Source organism: Neolamprologus brichardi, chromosome 1 (assembly GCF_056152115.1).
Source record: "Neolamprologus brichardi isolate AB-2024 chromosome 1, ASM5615211v1, whole genome shotgun sequence".
Classification (NCBI taxonomy): domain Eukaryota; kingdom Metazoa; phylum Chordata; class Actinopteri; order Cichliformes; family Cichlidae; genus Neolamprologus; species Neolamprologus brichardi.
Window position 1 is genome coordinate 21874134 of NC_142104.1, and position 22516 is coordinate 21896649.

At 40.1% G+C, this 22516-nt stretch overlaps 1 protein-coding gene across 1 annotated transcript in view; it reads right to left on the minus strand.

Annotated features, from left to right (window-relative positions):
- Positions 1-2293: 2293 nt before the first annotated feature.
- The window catches only part of igdcc3 (immunoglobulin superfamily, DCC subclass, member 3), a 63151-nt gene continuing 42928 nt past the window's right edge, over positions 2294-22516 (minus strand). Inside the window, exons 8-14 of the mRNA XM_087839535.1 lie at positions 16375-16622; positions 13482-13646; positions 13020-13208; positions 12705-12809; positions 10731-10866; positions 10372-10582; positions 2294-10254 (exon numbers count right to left, since the gene is read on the minus strand). Of these exons, the coding sequence (XP_087695661.1) occupies positions 10129-10254; positions 10372-10582; positions 10731-10866; positions 12705-12809; positions 13020-13208; positions 13482-13646; positions 16375-16622 (1180 nt within the window). The 3' untranslated portion in view covers positions 2294-10128. The remainder of the gene's footprint in view (positions 10255-10371; positions 10583-10730; positions 10867-12704; positions 12810-13019; positions 13209-13481; positions 13647-16374; positions 16623-22516) is intronic.

A 22516-nucleotide genomic window follows, 5' to 3' on the forward strand; every position in this document is an offset into this window, starting at 1 on the left:
GAGCACTCCGAGGTTTCTGGCAGAATGAGAAAGGTGGTTGGCGAAAGTCCCATTGTATCAGTTAGCTGGCCCAGGGGAACGTGGCTATCAAAAACGATAATTTCTGTTTTGCTTTCATTTAAGATAAGCGAGTTCTTTAACCTCCTGCAGACATTCGAACAAAGGCGAGAGTGGGGACAAGGCATCCAAATTTAGAGGAAAGTAAATTTGGATATGATCTGCATAGTAGTGATAGGAGATCTTATGTTTTTTAAAGATGAGTCCCAAGGGCAGCATGTACAGGGAGAACAGTGTGGGGCTTAATACAGACCCCTGAGACACACCACAATTAACAGGGGCAGAAGAGGAAGAGTATTTCCCCATGGTGACAGAGAAGGATCTGTCTGATAGATACGATTTAAACCATGAAAAAACATTACCTTTAAGGCCAACTACATGTTCTAGCCTTGTTAGGAGAATATCATGGTCTATCGTATCGAAAGCAGAAGTTTGATCTAATAAGACTAGAGCCACAGGGTGCCCAGAATCGGCAGTTAGGAGAAGATAAATAAAAAATCCAGATTGAAATTTGTCACTGACACCACATGTCTCTAAGAAGGACTGAAGTTGCTGGTGAACTATTTTTTTTTTTTTTAATTTTAGACATGAAAGGAAGTTTAGAGATTGGCCTATAGTTTGAAGGGATGTTGGGGTCAGCGTTGCTTTTCTTGATTACAGGTTGTACGGCTGCGTGTTTGAAGGCAGTCGGAACACAGCCTGATGACAGTGAAGAGTTCATTAGAAGTAAGATAGAGGGACCGATAGTAGTCAGAGCTTCCTAAATAATGTGGGAAGGAAGAATGTCATGCGGCGTATTAGAGCTTCTCATATGATCAATTATTACTTCTTATTAGTTGAAAAAGATACAGGCTCAAACTTTTGAAAAACCATAGCGCATTCAGAAACTGGGGTTTGGTTAACTGCTGGTAGATATGGTGCCCTTAGTGCTGAAAGTAATGTAAGAATTCATAGTATTGTATCATGCCAATACTTACCTTCAGTTTTCAGGCCTCTCTTCTGTAAAACCAGCTCCCAGTTTGGATTTGAGAGACAGACACCTTCTCTTCTTTAAAGATTAGGCTTAAAACTTTCCTTTTTGGTAAAGCTGGTATAGAGGTGAATTGAATTACAAAGAGTAGTGAAATGTGGCTGTCTTTTTAAGTTCCTGCGTGGGTGTCTTGACTCCTCCAAGATAAACATAATGGGTTTGTGTGCTGCAACCGTGGTAAAAAGTAGATTGAATAGTTATACAGCTATACATCTGCCTTCAAATGACTCAGAAAGTGCAATGATTAATTTTCTGAGAATTTCACCATCATTCCTATTCATTATCTCAGGTGATTTATTTAAATGATTTGCTGGGATCAGGAAAGCTAAATAAAAATCCTTGGCAGTTATAAAAGGTTCATTTTATGTTGTCTTATAAGTGGAATGTAAAACTGAAAAGTGAGCACACTTAATATGAAGTTGCTGTGCAAAAAACCCCCCAAAACAGAAAAGACAGCAGGACTGTAAATACAATAGGTCAAATATAGCTGAGGAATTAATTGAACCAAGGTAAAGAGCAAACTTAAAAAATGAGAATTGGATGCAAAAATGCATAAAATTTCCTTTGACTGCTCAGAAATTCAGATTGAATAATCAGTCTTCTAGAATTTAATAATAAACATCCCGTGTAAGCTTTCCACGCTGCTCTGCAGGACTTATTTATTATTATGTTGCTGAATTCACGATGCATCCATGAGTACAATATATAACAATATTACTACCAACAGATATGCTAGCAAAAAAAAAGCAGCAAAAACAAGCAGACAAAAAAAATTGGAATCATATTAAAGAGAGAGTGAGAAAGAGAGAGGACGTTGATTCATATCGGACTCTTCCTTTGTCTGCAGTCATGCACTGGGATTTACAGTGATTAGAAGTCCGGCACCACCCTTCATCGACCAGGAGCTCTGGGCCTGGTGCTCAATACTCTTTGTCTGGCCACGGAGGCCATGAGTTAATGTGCTGAACAGGAGAACAGGATGGTGATGTGGGGAGGGAGAGAAGCAGCCTGCACCAGATTGATCTGCTGCATCTCAGCGGACTGCAGGAAGCAAGCGACCAAACTCACGACTGTGCTATAAATTACACTATTTTGCACCAGGTGCACACACTCACTCACTCACACACACACACACGCACGCACACACACACACACACACATGCACACAATAAAGACAGACTCTGGATTCATTATCACTAGAGCTAGTTTATTATCACTGTTATTGTTTTTTTTCTCCTATCAGTGTTGCACAATGAACCCTAAAACAATACAAACCACTAAAAATGGTCTATTTTTCCTTTAAAGCATATACATACACACATACAGTATATACAGTATATGTGGATATGTATGCAGATTACAATTTATAGTTGCACCAACATGGTCTCTAGAGAGAGCATAGAAACAAAACCTTTTTATACAGCAGTGATCCATGACAGCTCTCTGAGAACACTTTTAAAACTATCTAGTGTTGACCTGAAGTAAACTGTGAGAGAGAAGCAGATATCGGCAGTGACCTCAGCAGACAGACGGACAGACAGACATGATTATGCATGATCATGAGCTAAATGTAAAATATTGTGCTCCTTTAATCCTTTGCAACTTTTTTTTTTTTAAACAAAATGTGAGTAACACAGGCTACACCATATAGTTACTCTTTTTAAACTTCTGGCACCTCATTTGAACCCTGCTGGGAATAAATGGTTATAGAATAGAACAGAAATTTGACACATTTTAATACAGCATGTAAAGCCAGTAGAAACAAATCTACAAGGCAGATTTTTCGTACGGTGCCCTTTATCGTGGTTCAGACTTGGACCATAAAGACACTGCTTTTAGAACCATCGTTAAAACATAATAAAATATTTATATAATGATGAATTTCTTAAAAGATGTTGATTTAAAAAAAAGCATCATGAGCCAAATGTGCTTAAAAGTAATGCCTCCTCTGATTAGAGATTACAGTGAGCCCCGAGTCAATGTTTGACGCAATATATTGACAATATATCAGCATGTAAAAGAAGATGCATTTTTACCAGACAGCAAATTGAATGTGTTTGGATGAAGCAGATTAAAACTGAATAATCAGGGAGGTTTCTTTTCTGAACTGTTTGCTTCTTATTTATTCATAAATATTTAATGTACTAAGGAAATGTGTTTCGTGGGCTTTAAACCCAGTAATTAAACTTCACCGATGGAGCAGTCTCGAGCTCTGCAATCACTTCTCAGCTCTGGAGGTGGTGACAAGGTGTGGGAGGTTTAAATCCTTGGCGTGGAAACATAGTTCATTTAAGAGGTTTAATAATTAAAAATAATCCCATCAGCATTTTTTTCTACTTTTATACAAAATTCTTGGTGAAACCAGAAACTCTGGGTAAGAACAGGTCACACATTCATACGCCTACATGGTTTAGTATGTCAACATCATATTGACATAACTTTCTAAATTTTGTTTTGCCTGCAGTGCTGCAAGTTGAAGTTGCTGTGCATGTGGAAATTTAGCAATGCATTTCTCGTACGAAGCTGTTGCTCACTCCGGTGCTCGGCACTGGGGTTTACACCTGCAGTGTAGATCCTACTCAGGAGCTCTTTTTTCCATTTAAGCAGCTGATTAAATGATGACTGAGCGGCTTTAGCTCATGCTGACAACATCAATATAAAACACACATTGTCCTCAACCGCAGATGCTTTGTGAAGGAAAACAAAGACACCTTTTTCACTTTAACTGTGACAGCACTGGCAGGACCTCAGCCTGAGTCACTCATGTGAGGATGACTGGTGGGAACAGGATGAGAATGAGGTGATCATCAGGCATCAGCGAGGACAAGAGAGACTTAGATTTGTCAACAGAAAAAAAGGTCACTCAGCCTATTTCATCAATATACACCAGCAAAACAGACTGACAATCAATAGTACCATATTGAGAATACAAGATTTTTTTTGTATTTTTTTGTCATGATTTGACTAAATATCACAGTGTTGCCAATAAGGATTAACTAAAACTTTTCAATTAGGGCTAAAATAACACATCAGCTTTTTGTTTCTCATGCAGATTCACTGTAGGGTTTTTTCTGCCTTCTACTTTTAAACATACTGAATTCAGTCTGCTTTCTTAACAGGAGCATGTAAAATATAATACTGATATCAAACATTAAAGTACAGTTACAATAAACCACCATTTGACAACAGTATAAATCACTCAGAAAATCCTGAAACTCAGCATTATTTGACACATACAGTCATCAGTGTATCAGAGCAAAACACCATAGAGATAAATGTACTGGAAATCAATTTACAGTCAGCTCAGATAGTCATTTGGTGCCACAACAATCAGTACCACATAATGTAAAGGACTTTAAAAAAAAAGGGCAAAGTTTAATAAGAAAAAGAAAAAAGTTAATATTTCGGGTCTCCTAAATGTCTTTGTCACTGAGATCAACCACAGAGTCACTAACACTCATAACAGACATCATAGAACAATACAGTGCCAATCTAGCCAGACTAAGCCTATCTTACCCCCCTGACTTGATCTGGTTACCTGTGTTTAGTCAATGTATTATAAGAGCATGAAGAGTTGGAGTCATATTGGCACCATATGTGAAAGAAACCCTGCACATTCCCAGTCCAGGATGTTTTATTTTTAAGAACCTGAGGGTAGTAGAATAAGTATGAAGAAATGACAGCTCCAGCCAAAGGTTTTTTTCTTCTAAACACTTTCTTAGTCAATTTGATCAAATATTTGGTCCATCTAAATTTAAGATAATGGTGCTTTTACTAATTTTTCTAAAGCTCAAGCTAACTTATTTAAAATGTTTTTTGTATTTTTGTTTTTTCTTGCCTGACCCAGAGTCGAACCCCCAAATTAATCCATTTAATATACAAAGTAAAGAAAAGCAGCATATTCTTATAAAAATCTAGATTGTCCTTGTGAATGTTACTGTTGTCACATGATTTCTTCTGCTGAAATTGTAACATGATGCTAATGTGCCTCCCTGTTTTCACCACCCCTCAGTACGCTTAAGAGGCGGATGAACTGTTTTATGACAAATGTTCCTTTTCCTGCCAGAAGAGCCAAACAAAGGCAAAATGACAGTTAAATAACCATTATCCTGCCAACACTTTCTCTGAGCAAGTTAAAGTGGTCATTTATATATTATGCTCATTTATAATTGAATATTTTTGATGAGGATAGCTTTGTACGGTTCAGAGTAAACCTTACCTATCTTATGCTGGGCTTTGATGAAGCTCTTAATTTTATCTTGACTGAAACACGTAGTACAAACTTCAATTACCAACTTTCTTCTGATTGGCTGCCCTTTGCAAACACAATGTTTAAACATAGCCGGAGAGACCTGGTATGGTACCTGAAGTGACCATACCAGGTCTCTCCGGCTATGTCTTTTTCTTCTTCTTTTTAGAGTAGACAAATCTGTCTGAAATTGAGAATTTAGAGCAGAGCCTGAGATTTTGGGCTTACTTGCAGATATTTTGAAACCATTGTTTGAATCTTTGGTCATGACCATTGCGACAGCCATGTATATCACAGAAAGCAGTAAAAGCATAACAATTCCAGTTTTAATGACAGACAACGATGGCATTTCTTGCAGCGAATCTGTCTGAACTGGGCACAAAGCAGAAATTGAGGAAATTCAAGTTCAGTAGGCCAACTGTATGGCCGGCTGAGATGCATATAACACAGGATCAGAGAGTCCCTGAGCACACGCCCTCCCTGACCAAAGGTCAGGATTCTTGAACAAGGAACAAAGGAGGCTGTCTCATTGACAAGAGCAGCGTTTAGTGATGAAACACTTCTCAAAACTGCAGAATATGTAAGACAAAGGCCTCAGTTTGACTAACCATATCAGCAAAGGAATCATCTGCTCCCCACAGCTGATGGATTACAGCACCAGTCAGTCAGTGAGAACAGCTTTAAGCACCCCAATAAATCACACAGGTTCTAATATTATACAGCTATATGACAACCTGACCTATCAAAGTCTAATCAAGTAAACATGATGATCACCGCACCGCATCCACGGTGAATCAGGTTAAACGTCCGTATGACACTAACGCCTGTCAAATCCACAGTGGTGTACAATTTCCTGCAAGAGGACATTAACCTTAAATGACACCAAGGGACTGAGGAACAAAGTAAGGAAGAAAAAAATACCCATTGTGTCCTTTGTGAAAGTTCTCTCCACAGAGGTGAAAACACTGATTAAAGCTGCAGGAGCCCCGGAGAGAAACTAATCTGCAGTTAGTGAATATACACAGAGGAGACATTTAGGTCAAGCATTTGTTCTACTGTTTTGACAGTTGCCATTTCTTTTTTCCCCCAGCACTGGTTATAATATCAACAACATAGTGTACAATTAAATGCAGGAAATAGATACCACAGAAATGCAAAGAAATACGCATATGCAAACAAATTTAAAAGGCATAAAACATAGTACCTAGGATGATCACTAAAGTGAGATTGACTCTAATGCTGGTTTGCATAACACATTAAAATGACAGGTGAATTACTGTTTTTGTGGGGACACGTATAGCTCTCAGTTTGGATGTGGTGAAGGACCAGACGGTGCATGCTTTTCAAAAGTACTCCTATACTGTATGTATGATGCATAAGTAGAACACAGGTCATTTTGCATTAGTTGGCTCCACTGGACTCAAAAATGCTGTGACCTTTAAACCATTGCATGCCCTGCCACCTGTCAGAAATGAAGCTGTTAATATGCTTCTTACTATTAAGGCTGATGAATGGAAAACACAAAGCTGCCTGAGGAGTAGCACCAGGAAGCATTTGCATTCAACACCATGGATTCAATCAAAGGTGTTTGCTGATATTAAATGCACTCATCTTACACTGATGTTAGTTACTTAGGGCAGCAGAGACATGACAAGCTCATTTTCATAAAAAAAGTGCTAGTGTCAGCATTTTACTGTTTACAGTATCCCATACCTGGATGCACCAAAGAGGTTTGAAAGCGTTTTTTTTTTGTGTACATGATGTCGAGTTGTACGTGCCACCCACTTTTGATTCAGTTAAACTTATTTATGTCTAGAGAAGACATAAAGTAAATCACTACCAAAGAAAATGATGCGCTAGTAATAAAAGTGACAATCACTACAAATTAAGTATGAACTTGAACTGCTTAAATAATTAGTGCTCAACATAAAGGTCCTAAAATGTTCCCCCTCCTATTGTGTCTGTTTCTATTGACTCTGTCTGTCCAGCATATTTTGACAATTGCAATTTTTTATGTATTTATATTATACAGTCGTGTGAATTTATTTATCTTTTGATATATTGGGGGAAACATTTGGTCCCTTAGGAAACAATGCCTGTAGATAAAGGTGATATCTATAAGGGGGGCGTACCAGTTGAAAAATCCACCTGGGAATTCAACTAAGACGCACCACAAGTAGCCACAGACACACAGCTCACAAGCCGCAATACAAAAAGGCTCTCTGGTACTAGAGCGCTCCTCTCTCTGGCTTTAAGTACTCGCCACAGAAATAGCTGCACAAAGATTTGTTACTCCAGGCTGGAGAATGAGCCAGATACATCCTCTGGAGCAAAATCACAGCAGGCCCTGCTAGGGTACCGATAACAGGAAGCTTTTCAGGTGAAGAGCCTCGTTAAAACTGAGCAGGTGGCTTACATGATGCAATTACTGCTATATTGGGCAACACTAGCTTCTGATGTATTTGATTTTAAGTTTAACTTCTTTTGCTATTTTTGTTCAGCAAAAAGTTGAGCGGTTATCTTCAGGCATTATTTCAAAGATGACCTGGTTTTTGCTTGCTCCAGTATGTAATAAAAGCTAGCAATTTCCATGAGATATACTTACTGTGTCACACGACTGTAGATATATATATACATTAAGTTCATTGTTTATACTCTGTACGTGTCCTTCATTAAGACCTGAGAGAAAGGCCAACAACAAGGTTGAGGTAGGTAACCATAATGCATCAAATCAGTACTTGTACAGCAAGTGACAACACTGAGCAGAGAGCCGGCGAGAGAAAAGCCCTGTAATTGTTTAGCTACCCAACAACCACCCATCTCCCTCAGCCCGCTCTCTGTCTGTGCTCGTCAGCATTCAAAGATATTATAAGCACCTGAAGCACATAGTCAGCGTTGACAGGAGGGAGGAGGCCGAGCAGCAAGTATAGTTTTGAGAAGAGTAACAGTAAACGAGCTTAACCGGCAACTGTTACGTCTACTGGGCACCAGAAGAGAAATAAAAGGCTACTGCTGCGTTTGTAAAGGAGGCTTGAAATGTGATGTGAAAACAAAATAAGAAGGTGATGCTGACACAAATATTCAGAAAAAGTTTAGAGATACACTGCTGTCAAAAAAATTAATTTGAGCTTGTTTTGCTTTCTTTCCAGAGGTCAAATACCGCTCTCATATCTCTGTTGTCAAAACTACAGTTAAATATTAGATAACAGGACAAAATAAAAGCAATAGCACATACGTGCATTTAATACATAAATCTCTTCCAAATAGTTGTCTTTAAGCTTTGGCTTTTTTACATATTAAAAAAATGATATATTTAATAGCATGTGTTAGAAAATTTAGATTTTTAATAGCTCATCTAAGCGTCTAAGAGACCGGGGATGGTTAACAACAATTTTGGAATTAGGGCTAGGCTACTTGCCAAACAGCTATGACCTTAAAACTGAGAAAGATCAAATGAGAGCGGTTTCATCTGCCAACAAGAAAGCCAATAAGCAGATTTTCCAGAAATATGATCCAAACTATTCGTAGACACGGGCCATTTTCTGTTAACATTTGTGCTCAATTTAGCTTTATCTATTTAAAAACACATGACATCTCATCTCATGCACAGTTAGACTTTAAGATGTCATTAACAATGCAGTGTATCTCTAACAGCCTTGTCATTCAACTGAAGCAACTACGGTGGAAAAAAGAAATTACAATCTTTAAAATAAAGTCAAATCTATCAAAAGGCTTACAATAGATTAGCATAATTCATACATATTTCCAACACACCGTAACCGTACAACATGTTATCAGTCTGTCAGCTTGCATGAGGTACTGACGCTGTATCTACAAACACCATATTCATCAACAGAGGGAAGCCAGGACTTCACAAAGGGCCAAAAGAGGGTTTTTCATTATGCAATAAACAGACAAACAGCAACAACAGCGACAACATTAACATTGTTATCTTGAGGTAGAACATTAATTTCAGCATTTGGAAGTGCTTTATGTTGGATACTTTTTTTTTGTTTTCTTTTTTTTTCTGTTTTACTTCGACAAGCAGGAGAAGAGAGATGATTCTTGACATCTGAGGTAGAGCGGCACCTGATTTTGTCACTTCCAAACCAATTCCTCTGCATGTAAAGTAACTGTGAGCTCAGGGGAAGGTAAAGTCCCTAAAAGCTTCCCACTACACATTCATTCCGGCTGAGGTAGGTTTCTTTCTTTTCTTTCTATCGCAAGGTTCACGCAGCCAAGTCTAACGCCTGCATGAAGGCCGAAAACTCATAAAAAAAAATATGTTGAAATCACTGAAACAAAGTCCTGAGGCAGAATATATCGAATCCCTGGAAGAAGGCTGAGATCTTCTGTGAACAAGAAGGTGGAATCATTGGTAGGTGAGAGTAGGCAGCAGGAGTCTTTGACATCCACAGAAAAGTAGAGATAAGACCAATAACTTATAACCGCTTTGACATATAAGTGATAAAGATATAGTGTATATATTTATATATATACATATATTTATAAACTTCAAAATAAAACCATTGTATAACAAGGACATTCTGGGGCCTCTGTCTTAGGTGCTGCCCAACACCAGGAAATTAACCAAAGACCAAAACAAAAACTAAAAATTCATCGGGCTTCAGATATACAGTCCTAGATCCTCCAGAACGCCTTTATAAAAAAAAAAGTCTTTGCACAAAAGGAATGACGACTTTGAAAAAACAACAACAATCTGTCAACCTGAGTGAGAGAAAAGTCTGCGTGGACACTGGACAGTGTCGTGTGAATTGGCCTTCATACATTATTAGCCTTGGTCCTGCTGAGCTGCTCCTGCTGCAGGAGTCTCTCGGAATTGGGTTTCCCTCTCCACGGCAAACTCATCCAGCGGTATCGTAGACAGCTGGGTGTTATTCAGCATGTAGGAATCAGACTGAAAACACGTGCAAACAATCAGACTGAGTATATTTCATTTAGTTTCAGCTTAGATAGAATATTCTTTTTTTCCTTTAACATAGCTTTTCTCACTCTTTTCACTCTGAGGACCTACCATGCACATTTCTCTTGTGTTCGGCTGCATGAAAAGACTCTCGAGCTCATTGCTGTCAACCGCTTTCTTCCTCGCCGCACTGCCATTGACCTCCATCTCTCTTCTGGCAGCCCCGTTAAGCCCAGAGGCTCCCTGGGAAGACGAAGAAGAGTCCACAGCAGCGCCGTTCCCTGCCTGGGGGGTGGCCTGAACTGTCTTACACATCATTAATCTGGGGATTACACGAACATGCACACATTAAACGTTTGCCTGATTCTATACACACGATAGAATTAGACCCTTTAACAGCAACTATTGGCAAGTTATTTCACTGGCACCATTAACTGCCTCATGAATGTGCACGTCGTGCTAGTTCTGACCTGCCACGGTAGCTGAAGACGAGGAAAAGCACGCAGAAGATGATGCAGGTAATGCCGATGTGAATGCCGATTATGATGCCCGTGGTGGAAGTTTTGCCCTGCTCATCTTTCACACAGTCGCACGGGCCGTCCAACACTGAGGAGATATTGCACACAACACGGTCACATCACAGCTGGGTGAGCTTGGACTGTTTATGTGGCATGAAGGTCAACTTGACTGATACAAGAGATGTTATGTGAGACTAATCTACTTTCATGCTCCGTATTGATGTGGGGCAGTGTGTAGCGGTGTGAAAATATTTCCATATTTGGTGGGTCACTGCAGCGGTATAAGGGGTAGTGGCAACAAGTGAAGACATCTCTTCTGTGAGATCGATATACGGTCATATTTAGTTCAAATCTACCCTGTACTCCAACCACGTTTAGCCCTTATTTTGAGTGATGATTCTTGTGATTTATTGCGTTTTTCGAGCTGTCATCTCAGCTAAACCATGCCTCAAGTCCTGGACCAGTCTGATAAAGATTAAACTTGGAATCCAAGTAACAGAGAAACAACTTTGTGGAGGAGGGCTTTGGTGATGTACACCCACAGCATGCTAGATGATGCAAGATTTGCTTGGCCTTCACTACACTTCCCCAGACTGCTCGTAGAATCTTGCAGCCCACACTGGGCAGACCTTTTGTGTTAAAGGTCCACTTCTTCCAAGATAAAGTGGAACGATAGAAATGCAGCAGCAATACTTGAAAAAAAAAACAACCCAGCAAATCATTTTTAGTGAGGATGAAGTGAGTCAGGTACGTCAGCTCATATGCGCCATACTGAGGATCAGAGGGCAGAAATCATTTGATGAGCCTGTGTAGGCCAAAGTCTGCACTTTGCAGACAGATACGAGATTGGGAGAAAGACAAAGAGGCGAGAGCCCCAGTAAAGATACTCTTTTTATAGCAAGATCAAAGGAAGGCGTGATATAACTCTATTTCTCTTTATCTTTGTAGTATATCAGTCTCTTGTATTCAAAAAGCACACCTCGAGAGATCCAAATTGCAGGATTGGCCAGGACTTTTCAATTTTCTACATTAATATTGGGCGAACACTATTTCTAAATAAATATACTAGACAAACAGACCCTCTGTGATCTAGTTTTTCTCGCTGGCAGCACTGAAAGATTAAATCCTGTAGTTCAAAATGCATTAACTCAAAAATGCAGATCCAATAAAGAAAACATTTAAGTTTTTCAGAGATACTTCGCTTCTCTCAAATGACCTTTAACCATTTATTTCCACTCTGACAGTTCATTCGGGGATTCAGATCCTGAGTCCTGGGTTTGGATTTGTCTTATTTGCTGACCCATCTTGGAATGACACACCATTCATTACTTTTTTCTTACATTTCCAGGCAAACATTATTTTTCTTGAAATATTTTTCATCCTACCTAAATACCGTCAGAAAGACTTATCACATCAGGCTCACAAAATCAATCAATATAAAAAGGATTAAACCCGTGGACACGTAGTCTATGATATATAGAGATGATGCATATGGGAAGCCTCTCCACCTCTGGAAATAGACATTGGTGAGATAATCAGATGACCTGTGGGACAGCGCCATCTCACTAATCCATACATCATCATGTGCATGATGATAATATTTGATTTATTTTTTAATTCACATCATAGTATTTGATTCAAACTTCAGTTTTGTTTTTCCAATGAAACAATATGTTACAATGTTCCAGGAAGCTCTTTTCAGATCAACAACTGTAAATGCATTTCTATTATTCTCAGTTTATTATTTTCCTTTTTGTTAGGTGTATTGTTATAATCTTTTTTCTCCACTGTCTGTCTTCCTGAGATTTTTTTTGTCCTTGGACAACGTGATATGGAAATGTGGGCAGACTGTACACTTCCATATATCCACATTTATCCACATGACTGTATTTTAAATGATGGAAAAAATGATAAAGAAAAATTCACCTGATTTGGCCACTGCCTCCCGAAGTGAAACAAATCGTATGGTGGCATTCCCGTCTCCATGCTGGTTGTGAGCAATCAACTTTATTTCATAGACCAGTGAGGAATCTGAACAAAAGGAAACAAAGAAAGCAATCAAAACTAAGCACCACGAGCTGTTAGTGACACATATTTTTAGCTCTTGGCAAAAACAACTATGTAAACCCACTAAAGTGCATTAACAAACCATTCTGCATCACAGGCCCGCTTATCAGCGCTTACGACGCGTGACGCTGATTACCAATAAAAGCAATGATACAGTCAGCTGTCATGTCTCACCCAGATGAGTGATGTTGTACTGGGTGACGTTGCGAGGGAAGGCGATGGGCCCAGTGAACAGTGGTGTGTGCGCTCTCCTGTAATACAGTCTGAAGCCCTGAGGCTGGCCCATCTTGGAGGAAGACTCCCATGTTGCTTGTACAACACTACCGTTCACCACCTTTGTGTAGAGGGAAGGAGGAGCTGGCACTGCAACACACAACAAAATGTAAGCCAAAGTAGTTAAACAACTATCAGAAATTTGATCAGGTGTGGGAAAAATAAAATGTGAGCAATAATATTTTTACTTTCTTCCTCAGGATGAACAAGCTCTAAAATATAAAGCAGTGAGAGCAGCCCAATTTTTCTTATGTTTTATGGATGTTCTGCAATAATTAAGGTGAAATCATGTGTTTTACCTGTGCTACAAATCTTGTGGGAGTCTTGATATTTCTAATTTTTTTTTTATTTCCGCCAACTCACCCTCTCCGTGAGTGCTCTCTGTGACACTGTCCGAAGGTTTGCTGGCCCCATGGGATGTGTAGGCCTTCACATAGAAGGTATAATTGGTGGAGGGCTCCAGGTCCCGGATGATCTGCTGCAGCGTGACCTTACTGACAGCCTCCTCGTATTCCATCTCCGCCGGGTCTGAAGGAAGAAGGGTGGAGGGAGAAGAGGGGGAATAAAAGAAAGGAGGAGCCAAATTTTGAAACGATTTGTAAGAAAAATAGGAAAGACATAAATGGGAAAAGGAAGAAAAATGGAAAATAATATGTTTCTATTAGCACTTGTGCTTACTGCCCACTTCAGTGGGTTTTATCAAAGCATTTACAGTATTTAATAGCTAATTTAGTATCACTCTGGGCCTCAGGGTGAATTGCAGGGGCGGCATAAGAAGATGGAGGGAGGAATCGGGAGAGTTGTTCAGGATATGTTAAAGCATTTTATTGCTTTTAATTAAGCAATTCATCCAACCATAACCACTATCTACATCTAGCCCTCAATCCATTGGGCCACGCCACGCTGGAGAGGAAATTACAGGAGATACTATTAGTCGTCTCCCAGGTCCCTTAATGATCAGTTAATAGATCAACTGAGGGGAACATCAGCAGGTGCTACAATGGTCTCCCCATAAAAACAAGTAAAAAACATACACAGTTAATTGTACCATACCCACAAGGTAAAGATAAATAAATAAATAAATAAATAAATAAATAAATAAATGACACATGCATTTATCAAGTAGGCATGTAGGGACTTTTCTAGACACCACCTGACAGAGGAGCACCAATGTAAACATCCAAAACATTTGGGGATCAGAGATCAGTCAGCCTGTTACCCCCTAACACAGAGTGTTAAGTTGATTCTGTTCATCTGGACGTAGCATTTTCAATAGGAGACACTTTGTCATGGTCCCTGTGCCCCGCTGGTCGACCCTCTATTAGGCAATATGTTTGTGGTTTGTTTGCTCTCTCTCTCACTCTCTCTCTCTCTCTCTCTCTCGCCGCGGCGACGCTCATTGCGGGCTCCCGCTGCTGGCCCACACACCTGCTCTCATCACCGCACCGGCCGCTGATCCCAGCTGATTACTGCACTACTTAAGATGGCGAGTCTGCACTAGTCTTCGCTGGATCGTTGAGCTATCAGCGTCAGTCAGACTTGTGTATCTGCCAACCTGTATCTTGAAAGCCCTTTGTTATTATCCCGCTAACCCGACCTTTTGTGTTTAGATTGTTTTTGGAACCGGATGCTGAGAGGAGTGACTGAGGAGGAGCCTTTTGTACAGAAAGTGTGGAGCACCTTTTCCCCTAACCCTGTTTCCCACGGACCCTGGCGACCCGGACCCATTTCCCCTGCACGTTGTATATAGCCACTTGGTGATTGTGTTCACTGTGAATAAATGCACTGTTCTTCGCTTAAAGGAATACCCTGGCCTGCGCCTGAGTCTCTTTCGGAAACCATATCACACTTTTCATCATCCAAGTGACTTCTTCAGTCTCAGCTGAATGCAGGTTTCCCCACCTTATAAAAGGTACATGTGCATAATGGCCGACACTGGCACCACTTGAGGCAAAGTCGGTTTCATGACCTTTAATAAGTAAATTGTCATGATTATTGACCAATGACCATGATCTATTTGACTATTTGCAGAGAGCAGTCACAACATTGTAGGATGGTGAAACATCCTACAATGTTTCGCCATCCTACAATGGTGGATTCTGAGTTGGTCTTTCCCTTCTCACGTAAATGGCATCCTGGACTCAAAGCTCAAACGAGCCTTCCTCTCTGTCCCGGATGTGTACATCACAAATAAAATGCAGATATAGCAAATATGCTATAAATTAAAACTCATATATGGAAATTTTTTGTGAGAAGGTTTAATAAACACTTGGCACTTATTTCATGGTTCAGGCTTTAAAGGGCTAATCTACCATTTTGCAAAGTTGATTTCTCCCTGGAGGTTTGAGGTCACGTTGTTGAATTGTGCAAACAGTTTGATTCAAGGTGCGTGTTGGTTGCATCTTGTGAGAAAGGAAAACTGAAAATCACCACAAAAACAAATTATCCTTAAATATTATGAAGCTGACATGTGAAAACAGCTTCTTGTTGTTTTTTGATTTCTTTCCTTTCTGTATACCTTGGAACCACCTCTTTGTTTATCTTTAAACAAAAGTATCTGTCAAGGTAATTCAGTGTAGCATAAAATGCTAAAACATGAATTTTCCATAGGCACCATATCACCTTTGTTGTTTTTTCTTGTTTCTCATTAACGTGATAACTCTTCCAAAGTCTGACACACCAAACTACACATGAGATTTGACATCCCTCATACTCTACTACCTGCGCTTACTGCTAATGAAGGGTTTTACCTTACCAATAATTTGTATGACTGTTACGACGATGGCTGCTAGTTTGAAGTGGCGCGATAAATAAATGAAATAAACTGAAGTGAAGCATTAGCCTGAAGTGACGTGTGTGTGTGCGTGTGTGTGTGTGTGTGTGCTTGCAAATCGCTTTTGTGCCTCAGGACCATCTTTGTCTGTGTCAGTGCCGTTCCTCATCATTTCATTACTGTAGCAGCTTATTTACATAATTGAATTGTAATGAAAGTGTGGCAGCGTTCTCTTGTTTGCTGCCATTTGTAGTTATGCGAATGAATTTAGCCGCATCCACTCCTAATTCTTCAGTGAAAATGTCATGGGGCTCCTCAAACACTTATTTACTTTCAGAACTGATTTATTCCACGTTAAGAGGCCTGTGTTTTTTCTGCCTCCTCTCATCTCACTTGGCATGCCTTTTGACACTGACTTCATGTCACACTTGTTTTAACTAAAGCTTTGCTTTAAACTGTATCTGGATCTTCAAGAAGCCCCACCTGAGGTCCGGCGGATGTGGAGCACATAACCGATGATGTCCTGAGTGTTTTTATCGGGTTCCCTCCAGGACACCTGTATGGTGGTGGGGGAGAGGGCCTCTGCTTCCACGTGGATGGGAACGCCAGGCAGTCCATCAGCCCAGAGCACCGTGAGGCGGGCACTGGCCTGCGTAGAGCCCGCGCTGTTCTCAGCGATGCACTGGTAGATAGCCTCGTCATTCTGACTGATGCCATATATTGTCAGTGTGCTGTGGAAGCAGCAGAGGAGACAAGCAGGAAGCAGAGAGTGTGGGGAAAGAAGAAAGGAAACAAGGAAGTTTAGTTTATCTGGTGCAAATGTGGAACATGAGATTCTTACTATTGCTTTACTAGCAGTGCAATAGCTGCACCTCGTGTTTGAGCAGGTGAATTCTCTGCCTTAAATTCTAACTATGAGGAATTTAGGTGCCTTCTTTAGCCTTTAAACCTATCACGTTGATTCAGTGCCAGTGATTGCAGTAATGTTTCTTACCAACTGTAAGAAAGAAACTGTTCTGTACTATGTGACTCACATATTTTAAGTTTAGATGAAATGCTACAAAAACTGTTAAAATCTGGGGAAAGTAACTGCCCATGTTGGCTTAAAAAAAAAACAAAAAAACAAGAGTTGCAAACATTTATAAGTTTAGATTTTGAAATTTTCTGTTCACAGCGTCAACAACATATCCTCTTTAATTATAGCATCGGGGGCAGACCCATGGGGTGGCCATGGCAACCAGACTATAAAGTCTGACCTCCACTCAAGACCAGTGGTAATGACTGGTTTTCTCCTTGGAACTTTCTGTTTACAGAAATGTTTCTCTACAGCTACTTTTCCTTCATGTACTCATTAAAACAGTGAACTTTTTAAAATTGTAAATATCTTATGAGCTTTACAGTATCAGCAACGGTTCACAATTAAAAAGTAAAAAAAAAAGTAAATTGTGTATCTTAAATAAGAGCGAGTGTTAACAAAGAAAACCCCAAAATACAAAAATTGTTTTTCCTGTAGCGTTTTACCTCATCTCTATGCAAGAAATGAGCTCAACCTCCCCACCATTATAAAAATTGTCTTGCTCCAGCACTGTGTAGTACTCTGTACTGCTGTCCAAACATTACTACTTATTTTCACGATTTTAATTTTCAAAACCAACTTTTGACAGTTTACACACATAAATTGCAAGAATAACGTTGGAACATTTTTTTTAAAGTTGTCATTACACAAGTGTAGCACACCGTAATGTCTTTGCGCAAGAGAGCTGGCAGATTAAAGAGTGCTTAAGCTGCTAGCAGAAAACATCAGCCATCTATACAGTAACATGCATCTCTGATGGGCAATGTCTAGACAAGTCCTTCTAGGCTCCAGCGCGCATCGAGACTGAAGTATTCAAATGTCATAAACTAAAAAGTACAGTGTTTTTTAATAAAGTCTCAAGAGGTATTCATGCTTGAATAAATCCATTTAATGTAGTATATCCTTCTCCTGGTAAGGACCACACAGAACAAAAGATGACTGTGACATAAAGTCAAGAGCACGAGTTACTGTGTTCAGCTGGGTGAGAGAAAAAGTGATTTGTGGCACAGACAGCAGGCAGCAGCAGTAAGAACAGAAGGTCCTCAATCATGCGGAGCACATACTAGATTCATCATGAACTGAATCTCCCATGGCAGTAGATAAATTTATATCAGTGCTTCAAAAAAATCAAATTTGCCCACATTGGTATAAACTGTGACATTTCCATACACACATGTGAACTCTACCTATGGACACACACAAACACACACACACCTTTCTATCAAACCTCTGACACGCTGCTCTTTGTCCTCATTTTTCTCTACTTCTAACGCTTCCCTCCTACCTGGGTTGTCCTCAGTTATAGAATAAATATAGGGGAGCACTGTGTGTGTGCATGTGTTTACCTTATGTATGTACATGTGTAGGTTGTGTAGGTGTTTTTAGACAAGAATACATAATCCACTTTTCACATCCTGCCTGTCTTCAAGCAAAAGAAAAAAATAGTAAAACATTTAACATACTATGGAAATGAGGCACTGCAGTGTAAAGCATTTCTTCATGTCATTGTTATGTCAAGGCCATTTCTGCTATATTTAAAGTATAATATATGCCGAACAAAACATGAATATGAAATGGACTGAGCTATACCTTGAAGATGGTGCACCCCTTGGTCATATTATTTCTAGAGTTCAGAAGCATTTGCCAGATAAAGGGAAGTAAACTGTCAGGTTTGTGGCTCTCACGCTGTGTTTTAGGAAACTGAATGCAAACTGCAATATCCCGCTACTCTGTCAAGTCCAGTTTGTATGAGTTGGTACAGCAGAATGTGACTTTCCTTTGATGAACAGGAAGCATTATATTAAATAAACTTTCCTCACAACGCTGCTATGAGTAAAAGAAAACAAAATATAGATGGGCTATTAGAAAGTAATGTGTAAATCTTGAACTATCCCTCTTCTCTTTATATTTTGCTGGAAAAATGGGAAATAGATGTAATGATTTAATGAAGCACTTGCACGGAAATACAGGCAAAACCAGTTTGTCCATTTCTAACAACTCTATATATTTTTATGTGATCACCTTTATTATTCAATGAACTCGCTTAGGCAAGCGTTCCTGTAACTTATTGGTTGGTCTTTAGGAATAACTCCTGACATTCAAAGTTTCAAATTTCATCACTCCATCAGACCTCATCCATTCGCTTCTGCTTATCCTTTTTTAGGGTCGCGGGGGGCGCTGGAGCCTATCCCAGTTGACATTGGGCGAGAGGCAGGGTAGACCCTGGACAGGTTGCCAGTCTGTTGCAGGGCTAACACACAGAGACAAACAACCATTCACTCCCACATTCACACGTAAGGGCAATTTAGACTGATCAATTAACCTATCCCCACTAACTGCATGTCTTTGGACTGTGGGAGAAGGTGGAGTACCCGGGGAGAACCCTGGCAAACACAGGGAGAACATGGAAACTCCACACAGAAAGATGGTGGATGGATTCCTGATGGTGGAATTTAGGACCTTCTTGCTGTGCGGCAACACTGCTAACCACCATGGCACCGTCCTGCCACGGTGCTGCCATCAGACCTATTGCCACTAATTTTCTGTCCAGTTCTTGTGTAATTTGGAAAACCTCAGCCTTTTATTCCTGTTTCCCTTCCTTAAGAATGGCTTCTTGACAGCCAGCAGTAGATGGATCAACTGAAGAGCCAGATGCATCTGTTAGGTCCTGTGTCAGGTCTTTGCTGCTTATTCAGATACCCTTCATCAGTTTTTTAGGCCTGCCACTTCTTCTTTTGTTTTCCACTTGTCTGGTTTTATCAGATTTTTAAAGGACATGTTGCACACCATGTCTGACAAATTGTGTTACTGTTCAGAATTTTCATAGAGTCGCATAGATGGGAACAAATTTTGTGTTTTGTGATAGGCTCGTCCTGTGCTTTGTGCTTTAAGATAGAATTTGTTTCTTTGTCAATTTGGTTGTTATATGTAGAAACAACGCAGGTTCATCCTTTGAGTAAGGTGCCCTTTTTATGGTGACTTATGGTTTAGGGGTCAGTGTTAAATGGCTTAACAAACAACAACAAAATCCTCTAAAAATTGTATAAGGAATGGACTGAAAACGAGTGAAATAGCAGGTATTGTCCAAAGACCCCGGTAACATCATTGCTAAGAATTTTACACAGTACTGCAGGTATCCTCCTAGATCGGTGAAAGGGAGCATGAGCAAAGTGGCATTTCAGTTCTCAGCAGCACTGACATCACGCCAGCCTCAGTGCGTTTCATGCAGATGGATTTTTAAGGTCAGGCGAGCCTCTTCTGGGTCAGCAGGTAGGACAAAGAACTGAATTATTCCATTTCCTTTTCAAAATTGAAGTGTTGTTACTGGAGGTTTCTAATCTGGGTCAGAGAAAGCTGCAAGATGGAAGAGTCATTATTCGCTCCAGGCTGCCAGGTGGACTCAATCTGTATAATTATCAGGTCAAAGAGGTGCTCTGCATTGCAGCCTCTCTGAGCCAATCTCACCTCTGACCCCTGAGGTGGCAGCAGTCACCAGCCCTCAGCTCGCTACTCAACCATCACGTTTCTGACAGCCTTTCATATCAGCGATGGATGGAGTGTTTGCAGACAAGCAGCCTGACCAGACGCAGCAAAGAGGCCCCCAGGGATGCCCTACTCAATGCCACCACGGCCGGATGGGCCCCATGAGTGTGAGAACGGAAGGCAGCAAAATTTCACAAGAAGTCGCTTGTTTGAGGAGGTACAGTAGCGTCCAGCCGCATGTATGCAAATTCACACACACCCACGCACTCACACATTCATTTCATAAACACATGGATGGACGCTGTTAGCTGGTCACTTGTGAAATTCCACAACTGCTGTCAAAACCTGTTTTATAGCTTCCAGGAGGAAAGCTCTAGATGTTTTAGACATTTTAGAGCAGGGATGTTAGTTAATGGGGCACAGTCAGTCGACTTTGATCCTATATGTGTTGTACATCTTCAAGAAACTTGATGATTTATATGATTATAAAAAAACTGCAAAATTTCCTCTTTTTGTTACTGTGAAAAGTCAAACTTGATGCAGAAAATGGTCAAATAACTATTTGTCTGTATTTTACTTCTTTAAAAACAAACTGAAAAATTGCAGGAATTTGAATCACTTTCACTTCACTTCACTTTCCAGATGTTCCAGCTATTAATAAGAACTTTTCATTTCACATTTTGTACTGTTTGACACTTCTGATTTAGAGTTTCATTATCTACAAAAAAGTTCCTGTTTGATCTTGTAATCATATTCATGAAGATTTGCTTTTTTATATCTGTTAATTATCACTGTACAGTGATGACTGCATTAATTTAGGTATAATGAAGTATATATATATATTTTTGGCTTAATGTCTTTAGTTCAGTGTCATTTGACAGTTTAGTGACACGATGTTTCGTTTCTGAGGTCTTTTTTCTCTCTGTTGCTTCAGCTGGAAATCTAAATCACATTGCTTCTTGTATCAGATCACTGCTGAGGAATGATGTGACAGATGGCGGATGTTTAGATAACTATGTCACAAGTATTTGGATAGACCAAGAGGAACAAAACATACCTTTTCATTCCAGGAAACTGTATTAGTTATTGAAGAAATACTCTGCAAGGTTTGATGCTGCTTATATGAACTCATATATGGACAACTCTCCTATATCTACACATTAGAAGAAACTTTTTCCCATTTTCATGCACACAAGTCGATGAAAGGTTTTACAAGTGGCATGCCCTCTTTATTAATGATGTCAAGGTTTTCAGCACCGACTGATTTTCTAACAGCAAATGTGGTTCAGTAGCGCAGAAAACTGAATGCAGCAAAAGGAAAAGTTTGTGTGGTCGTTTTTTGAGCAGCTGTGATCGGACTTTGGAGGTGTGCAGCCTCACGCCTGTAGCTCTTCATCTAACAGCTCACTGTGGCTGCTCCGTCTTCTTGACCCATTACTCCCTGCAGTGTTACAAATTGATCCGCTGTCGAGAAATACTAAAAATGACTTGTTTTATAGATGCACTGTTGATGAATGGCAGCGGTAAATGCTAAGCTTACTCAAATTGAAACCTTTGAAACCATCGCCATGTTCAAATACTTTCTGACTCAGTTTCTTTTTGAATAGATCGGTCTGTATTCATAAGCAACACCTCACCAACGATCCAAACATATGTGAGGGAAAAAAGCACATGGGAGGTGTATGGCCTAAATTTGGACTGTTTGCTTGTCTCATAGGAGCTCCTGAACTGAGCTGTCCCGTCCTGACAGGTTGACACCATCATTTACTCATCAGTTCAAGGTCACTTCACAGATTGACAGATAAGGCTGTGGACCGGGGGGATAGCTGACAGTGGGGCCTTGGGTCTGTTGTTCAGCTGCTAAGGCTGTGTTTACTCTCCGTTGTCTCCGAGCAGCACCCCATCAAAAGCCAGCTTTGCCATTCTGGATTCAGTGAGAGTGAAAGGAAGAAGAAGAAAAAAGTCTGGGGACAAAGAGAGAACAGGAGGAAGAGGCGGGGAAGGGGGGAGGGGAGGAGTGATGAGCTGTCTGTGGCCTGAGAGGAGGGAAGGGCCCAGGGATATGAC